The sequence below is a fragment of the Ruditapes philippinarum genome, unplaced genomic scaffold, assembly GCF_026571515.1.
Source record: "Ruditapes philippinarum isolate M1 unplaced genomic scaffold, ASM2657151v2 ctg7103_1_1_1_1, whole genome shotgun sequence".
Classification (NCBI taxonomy): domain Eukaryota; kingdom Metazoa; phylum Mollusca; class Bivalvia; order Venerida; family Veneridae; genus Ruditapes; species Ruditapes philippinarum.
The window spans coordinates 1-9934 of NW_026851843.1; the positions used below are offsets into that span (position 1 = coordinate 1).

Sequence of the window (9934 nt, forward strand, 5' to 3'; positions counted from 1 at the left end):
CTGTCCAATCTGTTTTCAGAACTATTTTCCCATACAATTACAAAGAGATATTTGAACATCAAATAATATAGTATTGCCTGCAATTTTGTTTGAAGCAAAGATTGATCACTTAATGTGTCTGCTATATCTCAGAGATAAATAATTCTGTCATCTATTGTCCATACAAATATATTGTGTTTTTTTCCTTGGAAAAAGAATGAGTATAGAACAATATAACAAGGCTCAGCAGTTCTATCTGTCATGGAATTTGAGCCATTATATGCATAACAAATGAATGCAACAGTGGTAAAATGATACTGAAGAAATGTCTCTCTATTATATTAACATTTACATTAGTATAAATAATTATATTAACAGCCTTGGAAAACACTCCATACAATGATATTGCAATTATAAGCCACTGTTTCATGTTCTATATATGTATTTAAATAATAAATAGTATATACATGTAGTTATAAATATGGTAAATAGTTATATATGTTGTGTTGTGCAATGCATGTTTTGAGCTACTGTCACCAGTATATTTGTCAGTTGTCTATGAGGGATACATATATACTGATATAGAAACATAGGACAAAGGTGAACAAAGTCAACTTAAGTTAAGCACTGAATCAGATAAAGTTCAGCTATGTATTATTTGCATATGACAATGGCATGACATATTTTATTTTCTGCCAGAATTGTCCTGTAAAAACATGACATTTATCCAAAATTGCAAAAATGTTTTTTCCAAAATTCAACAAACACACATTATAAATGGCAAACTGATCTAAATCACTGCATTACTTGGGGACAGACATGACCAAAGTTTTGCCAATTAAATCTGTGGCTTGTCATCATTATCATAAACTTTACAAATAAAGGAGCATACCTCGACTTTGGTCTTCCCTGGTACTGGAACTGGAGCACTAAGCAGACGTAATATCCAAGTCTCAATCTCTCGGATCTCATGAACAACAAGACTTGAAACATTATCACTACCTTGACCAGTCAGCACACCCCACACTGTGTCCCTGTAATAAACAGTAGCAATTTGTACACCCCACACTGTGTCCCTGTAATAAACATTAGCAATTTGTACACCCCACACTGTGTCCCTGTAATAAACATTAGCAATCTGTATAGCTAATGAAAATCTCACTTAGTCATATAAATATATTACATCAACAATGAACCTCATGGCAACATAATTTTATATATTATAAATTGTTACCATAATTTATAAAGTCTGCTTAATTGATTGGTATGTCTAGGAATTACCTTGAATGTCATAAGTCCCAAATATAGAGGATATTTGTTTGTTTTGCATGTAAGATTGAAATATAATTTCACTGAGTGAACACCAGATCCAATATTTTCACGAGTGGCGTAGCCACGAGTGAAAATATAATAGCTGGTGTTCACGAATGAAATATATTTCAATCTTATATGTAAAACAAATAAATTTTCTTTTTATTTCATGCTTTTTAAGTGATTTTAAGTATTTTTTACTGATTTTGCCGCGTAACGTTGCGCATTCTCCTTCGTGATGTCATCACATCATGACGTCACATCATCAATTTTGAAATATAGTTCTGTTAAATTTCTCTAATTTTGCTTCATTTCTAACATGATGTATGGTGACATCGACTTTCTTTTCCTAAAGAAGCAAAATTTACGTTTGACGGCACTTATTTCAGTCTGTTATTCCATTTAGTTTAATTTTCTTTTCATCCACATTCAGATATAGTCCGGCTACAGTGAAAATTATATTTTATAAATTTCACTAGTGGTTTATCAGAATATAATCATCTGATATATTACAATAAAACACTGGAAAGCATGAAATAAAATTATTTAATTTGCATGGCAGTATGCTGTGATACTCACAGCATATTCCTCCATCTTGATGACAAAGACTTTTAAGATTTTTTGTTGTAACATACCACCCAGTCAATTCATATACTGATACCAGATTGAAGGAAATGGTGTCTCCTTCTCAACCCATCGATTGGTGGGTTCAAGCCCTATAAGTATCATAACTCACACTCTCACTGGTTCATTTCCAGGAAGTATACTCAAAAGTGTTTACTTGTAAATAACAAGCACAAGTTTTACAAACTGGAACAAATATGTTTTAACTAAACCATACCTGAGATTGAACAGAACAGTAACTATCTACTTAAATTTTAAGTTACAAGTAAGAGAGGTTCAAGTATAATTTTTATATCTGAATTTGATATGACATGACTGGGAATCACACTTATGGCCTCATACATACAAGGTAGAAGCTCTACAACTCTTACAGCTATCACTGAAGTAATTAATTTGGTCCTGACCATGAGACTTCCATTCTTTGTCAGTATAAATAACTAGAACCTACAGCAATAATATACTGGCAAGTATTTTTCAGTTTTAAAGCTATTGATAAATAATAACTATGTTCAATATATATTGAAAACTTTCTAGTCTTTTATGGACCATGACTGCAACTTTACTCATTGACCCAACTATTAAAGATGAAGGTAAATTTGAGGCAATTTATATGTTATCTGATGTTGATTCAAGTATGACAAAATGTCCACAACTTAGGTGAAAAAGCTTTTAAGAAATTGTGATCACTTAATATTGTTCATACATGACTGTGCATTTAAAAACTAGAACTGTGTCCAAAGGACACGGATGCCCCCACTGACAACATATATATGGTATATAGTGAAAAAATCAACAAAGGGCCATAATTCTGTTAAATTTGGTCGCAGCAAAAATTCCTTCCTTTACTACCATCTACACATTAAGGTTGTTCATCCCTGGAAGTTTAAGCAAAATCTGCCATCCAGTTTAAGAGGAGTTGCGTTCACAAAATTTCTATATGGTATATAGTGAAAAAATCAACAAAGGGCCATAATTCTGTTAAATTTGGTCGCAGCAAAAATTCCTTCCTTTACTACCATCTACACATTAAGGTTGTTCATCCCTGGAAGTTTAAGCAAAATCTGCCATCCGGTTTAAGAGGAGTTGCGTTCACAAAATTTCTACATAGTATATAGTGAAAAAATCAACAAAGGGCCATAATTCTGTTAAATTTGGTCGCAGCAAAAATTCCTTCCTTTACTACCATCTACACATTAAGGTTGTTCATCCCTGGAAGTTTAAGCAAAATCTGCCATCCAGTTTAAGAGGAGTTGCGTTCACAAAATTTCTATATGGTATATAGTGAAAAAATCAACAAAGGGCCATAATTCTGTTAAATTTGGTCGCAGCAAAAATTCCTTCCTTTACTACCATCTACACATTAAGGTTGTTCATCCCTGGAAGTTTAAGCAAAATCTGCCATCCGGTTTAAGAGGAGTTGCGTTCACAAAATTTCTACATAGTATATAGTGAAAAAATCAACAAAGGGCCATAATTCTGTTAAATTTGGTCGCAGCGAAAATTCCTTCCTTTACTACCATCTTCACATTAAGGTTGTTCATCCCTGGAAGTTTAAGCAAAATCTGCCATCCGGTTTGAGAGGAGTTGCGTTCACAAGATTTCGGGACGGATGGACAGACAGACGTACGGACGGACAGACGGACGGACAAGTGCAACGCTATATGCTCCCACTCTGTGGGGGCATAAAATGCTTATTGAGGAGAAAGTGTTTTGAGATAATAAGAACGTAATTTTAATCTGTCAGAAATATTTTTTAAATGATAATTTGGATCAAACTTGACTTTTAATACTGTTGGATGTAAAACAAAAACATTTGTTATTCATTATATAAAGATTACACCCTCTGATTGAACTATACTTTCAATCCATATAAACTCAGAGATTATTATGAATAATTGTCCAAGTGTTCAAGGTGCAAGGTTCAGAGTGAAAGAAAAGATTGTGATATCATGAATTTGTCCCAGGAAATTAACAAAACCTCATAATATAACTCTTCACCAACTCATCACTATGAGTAACTCATGAAACACTGTGCTCATGAAATGCTATGAATTATTATGTTACGATAAATGTCCAATCTTACTTAAAGAATAAAATATAATTAGTGACTGTAATCTTCATGAATAATTTCAGAGGGATTAAAATAAAATATTAATAATCTGAGAAATATAGAAAACATGTAAAACTTTTTTTAATATTACATATTACTGGCCTATGAGATTTATTACCAGGCTTCTTGCCAAACTTGTATAACTTTTTCTATTTCTAGAGGAATGTTCAGACTTTCATTACCAATTATAATGAACCAATATGTCATTTTAAATCAATTAGCATTCTCAAAGTGAAATTTACTCCCACAATATATACAATAATCATTGAATTTTCAAACGTTTTAGTTACTTAACTAACAAAATTATTTATTACCCCTCACTTTTTTCGTAATGCTAATTTCCCATAGGCCTCTGGGAGTTATTTTTACTGTTAATGCAAGTGTACCACGTGACTAAGAATTTTGTACTGTTACATAGGCAACAGTATCTTTTAACAGTATAAAATATGGTCACGTGGTCTATTTTCTAAATAAAATGAAATAAAATGGCCGCCATTTTTTTCTCGATTCATTCTTATTTTCAACGTTAAACCCCGATATGACATCAATTTCTTCTCTGGAGTAACTATGACACTCATAAAATTTAGTTGTTTGCAACCTGGTGTGCTTTTCGCGTATAAAATATCTTTTTGTTGAATAGTCAAAAAGTGAACATCTGTTTTCAACGGAAGTAATTGCAATGTAAGTTCTAAGAATATTTTCTTATGTTGCAATGTGTCAGTTTTATAACTTTGCGACCAAATATTTTAATTATATTTTAATACTTGGCTGGAAGGCTCCATCATGTTAACTTGTGCATCACCTTAATTTACATGCTCAGAGAGTAATAATTCATGTTGGGAGACCCTATAAGCAGCAAAATTATATATTTTTTATGTGTCTGAGAAATATAAGTAAGACAGGATGTACCATGGGAGCATTGATTTATGTTTGAAGCAGGAAACTTATAGCTCAGCAACAATTATAAATGGACATATGACTACTCATTTTTGGCAAATTATGTCTAGACATAAGACAAACTTACCATTCTTGTAATAAAGCAGGACAAAAGAAAAAACATTACTCTCAGGACCTGATAAACCTGACTATATTTACCCTTTAACCACACTATAATGGACTTCTTTATCATTTTATTCTGGCAAAACCCATTTTTTATGGAAAAAATTTCAACTTATGGTAAGTACTGACTGAATAGCAAACAGTACAGACCATGATTGGATTGCACATTTTGGTCTGCACTGGTCACATGGGTAAATTCAGTTGAATCAACCAGTTTCCTTAATCTTGTAATATTTAAGTAGAAAGCTGGAGGTGCAGCTGTAAAATATATGAGCCGCGTCACGACAAAACCAACATAGTGCGTTTGCGACCAGCATGGATCCAGACCAGCCTGCGCTTCCGCGCAGTCTGATCAGGATCCATACTATTCGCTTACCAACTCTATGACAAGTAGAGAAACTGATAGCGAACAGCATGGATCCTGATCAGACTGCGTGGATGCGCAGGCTTGTCTGGATCCATGCTGGTTGCAAAAGCACTATGTTGGTTTTGTCGTGACGTGGCTCATATGTCTTCATCTAGGATAGAATTTAGCAGCAAATCTATTTTTAAACTACCTACATCATCATTCACCATAAGTATTTCTTTCACTGAGCATGTCTTGGGTGCCATTTTTTTAGCCTTGATTTGCAATAATATCTGTTCTGTTGTGAATTCCTTCATGCAGGGTTTTAATTGTCATTGATCAATTCAAAGCCATGCACTATACACTAACGTGAAATGACTAATAGTAGTTTTCAATTGATCAGTAAATGTTTCTATCATGCATTACTGCATAATTATGCATAAGCGCCAAGCTGAGTTTGATTATTTTTCACCTAATATTGCATGGAGTCAATGGATATCTGCTCTTGTTCACTCCCAATCAGCTACATTTTGAAATTACCACAACCTTTCATGAACAGGCTCAATCAAACAAAGCCTACAACATTTGCATTTTTGCTGTTTTGGATGTTCTTTCAAAATTTTGCTTTTACTCTACTTAACTGGAAGTGTTAACATCAAGGGTACTTATTATGGAAAGACATGGAGAGACTGAATTTTATGATTAAAATAAGTTAGACACCATTTAATAATAAACATAGATTGAAAGTCAATATGGAACTAGAAATGTGTCATCATGCACGGATGCCCCCGCATGCAGCCAAAATTTCAGATGTTATTATAATATTTAGTTCAAATTTGTTTGCACAAATTATTGTTTTCATTTTAAGTTCAAAGCCCTTTAAACTTTTCAGTGTTAACACAAACCATTTTCATACAATATTCAAGGCACTGAAATTATTCAGTCTTAACCTTTTGAAAATAGCATTTTTTTCATATTTGTAGCCAAAATAATGGCTATACATACATTTCCACAAAAGTATGAGTGCTGAAACAAAAAGTTCAAAAAATTTCCAATATTCAAGAAAGATAAGGTTGTCCAAAATCATTAAACCATGACCAAATTCAAACTTAAACTGCTTATTCCTAGACGTATCTATATTATTTTCAAAGTGAAAGGGACATAACTCTGCAAAAAATCATCGAACCATGACAAATTCCAACTTGACCTGCCCATTCCTTTGACATATCAGTATGTCAAATTTGAGTTGAATATGTAACACATGTTGGGTAGATAATGAACAGAAAACTGTAAATTTCATATTTTTTTCAAAGTGAAAGGGGCATTACTCTGCCAAAAATCATTGAACCATGACCAAATTCGAAATTGGCTGGGCATTCCAGAAACATATCCATATGTCAAATTTGAGTCTTGAATGTGTTGCACTGTTGGGGAGATAATGAACGGAAACTGGAAAATTTCATATTATTTACAAAGAAAAAGGGGCATAACTCTGCCAAAAATCATCGAACCATGACCAAATTCGAACTTTACCTGTATTTTCTCATGACATATCCATATGTCAAATTTGAGTTGAATGTGTGTTGTACCGTTTGGAGATAATGAACGTAAACTGAAAATTTCACATTATTTTCAAAGTAAAAAGGGGCATAACTCTGCCAAAAATCATCGAACCATGACCAAATTCGAACTTGACCTGTATTTTCTCATGAAATATCCATATGTCAAATTTGAGTTGAATGTGTTGTACCGTTGGGAGATAATGACAGAAACTGAAAATTTCATATTTATTTTCAAAGTAAAAGGGCATAACTCTGCCAAAAAATCAATCGAACCATGACCAAATTCGAACTTGACCTGTATTTTTCAATGACATATCCATATGTCAAATTTAAGTTGAAATGTGTTGTACCGTTGGGGACGTAATGAACGGAACTGATGATGACGGAATGACAGAATGACAGAATGACGGAATGACGGAAGGACGGAATGACGGAAGGACGGAATGACGGAAGGACGGAATGACGGAAGGACGGGAAGGACGGAACGGTGGTGGGTAACACTATATGCCCCGGCCATTACATGGCGGGGGCATAAAAATGTAATAATGCCTCCTGGCAATAAGATATGGGTTAATAAAGACTAACAAGTGTTAGGATACTTTCCATTTTTGTTTGAGAGTTTTACTCAACAATTTAAACACCTCAATCAAAATGAAATAAAGTCAGCTAAAAGAACTATACAGTGTTCACCTTTTACTCAGTGCAAGCCCAAGTTCAATATTGGTGAATACTACTTATTTCCATGCAGGAGCTGTCTGACAAAACAATTGTTTGCTAGTCACATAGAAATTTACTTTCAAACTGTTAATTTGCGGTGCTATTTCTTTCTAAAGGCAAGTCTTACTTTCTTGAAGTCTAAATTTGCATAATTTGATTCTGGCAATTTTTTCAATCCAATCACTGCAGGAAACTTACTGATTTAATTACCTACATACACAAATCTGTAATCTGTCTGGGACTTGTGAGTCTGAGCAAGAGCTGAAGATAGTGTACTGCAGACAATTGCAATAAATAAGAATTGGTGTATGTCTGCAAACAGTACTTAACAACTGTCTTTAACAGCTAGACAGATAAGGTGCAACCATGTATTTTCTTCTCCAATTAACTCTAACCTTACTGATTGTGAACTGTCCATTGTCAATTTCATGGAATTCAAGATAAAAGTTCAAACAATTACCCATTAGACAGCAAACACATAATCAGACTGGAAATGATGTACGTTGCAAGATTACCCCTATCAGTCCAAAGAGGAAGAACAAGAATTTGCTAATGTCTTGTTTTAGGTTTCCCTTTTATTGTTCAATTGTGTTTTACTTGCGAGATAGAGCATATAATAAAACTATGCGGCTACGTGTTGTCATTTTATATAAGGCAGGCGAGGCATGGCAGACTACTAATTGCAGGCAAACTGTCTACCGACTTTTGCAGTTAACGCTTTTCTTATATCTGAGTAAATGTGTTTCTAAACATGATGGGAGGTTAATTCCAAGATCTTTCACCATGCATTGTGGTAGGTGTGACAATCTATTTTCAAACAGCTAGTTTTAGCACTTATTATTTCTACTTTCCAAATGTAATTTCTTACAGAAAATCCTGGGTCTTTTTATACGTTTGGAACTATGGCCGTGTTCATGACAAAGGTCCGTTGTCAGGATCTGCTGTTGGTATGTTCTCTACTTGGTATAGAGTTTGTGAGCGAAACAGCATGGATCCTGATCAGACTGCGCGGAATGCGGGCTGGTCTGGATCCATGCTGGTCGCAAACATGATTTATGTTGGTTTTGTCATGACGCGGCTCTATGTGGAATGATTGAGGTCATTACAGGTATAAACATCTCATTACTACGTGTTCTAAATCTAACACTAACAATATAACTGTGATCCATTTTGCTTTGTATTAGGTCAATATTGCCGCGTATCGACATTCTTGCTATATAATGCCTTTCTCAGATTATGTGTGCTATTATTTTCCCTAAGCCTCATTCAATACTAGTGATTCCAAATATTTGCCACAGTATTGATTTCCTCATAATTCCTGGATTCACTCATCTGGATCTGCCATCGGAAGGCTGGAGACAGAATACGAGAGAGAATACGAGAGAGAGGGAAAAAACATTATCGTAGATATTATAAACTAGCTTGTACAGTCAATATTCCAATACACCTCTAGACTGCTTTTTGATGGCAGAGAGAGAGAGAAGTTTAAAGGTCAGCACTTTACTTCTGGGGTTTCCATTATCCTTAAGACATTGTACATATAAGAATGTAAAGTAGAACCCAGAGTAAGACCTCACAGCAGACTTCAGGGTTATTTAATGTAATGGGTATTGTTATTAAGACAGGCACTGCTAGGATTCATTCAACAATTCATGGTGAGCACTGTATGAGAATGTAAAGTAGAAACAAGAGTAAGACCTCACAGCAAGAGCTTCAGGGTTATTTAATGTAATGGGTATTGTTATTTAGACAGGCACAGTGCCTTGGATTCATTCAACAATTCATGGTGAGCAAAAGCTCAAGCAAACTGTTTCTTGATTCATTGATATATTAAATTTAGATAACTGTGAGTACTACTGTGAATATTTTAAAAGGTGTAATGTCTAATTATACCAGCTTTATCAATGTGATACATTAAATTACTTCTATATTGTTATCAGGTATATTTATCTTCAGAGTTCCAGGAATCTTGAAGTCAGAATATTATTAGCTCTTCTGAAGAGATTGTATACTCTTAAGTACTAAATCAAACATGTTTGTTCTAAACTACTCAATCAAACATTTTGTTCTGAAAATGAGATTTTGGAATTGCAATAACCCAGCAAACATACCTATATCGGGCCGATATCGGCTATATGATGGAATATCTGTGTCGGCTACCATGATATCGGACGTTGTCTATCCGTATTGACATATTTAACTGTGATAGGTCGACAGTCGGTCCGA

At 34.1% G+C, this 9934-nt stretch overlaps 1 protein-coding gene across 1 annotated transcript in view; it reads right to left on the minus strand.

The window, feature by feature from the left end:
• Positions 1 to 871: 871 nt before the first annotated feature.
• Positions 872 to 9934, minus strand: part of LOC132741222 (MAP kinase-activating death domain protein-like) — a gene marked incomplete at its 3' end in the record, with an annotated part of 29088 nt that continues 20025 nt past the window's right edge. The window contains exon 3 of the mRNA XM_060729354.1: positions 872 to 1013. Within this exon, the coding sequence (XP_060585337.1) occupies positions 872 to 1013 (142 nt within the window). The remainder of the gene's footprint in view (positions 1014 to 9934) is intronic.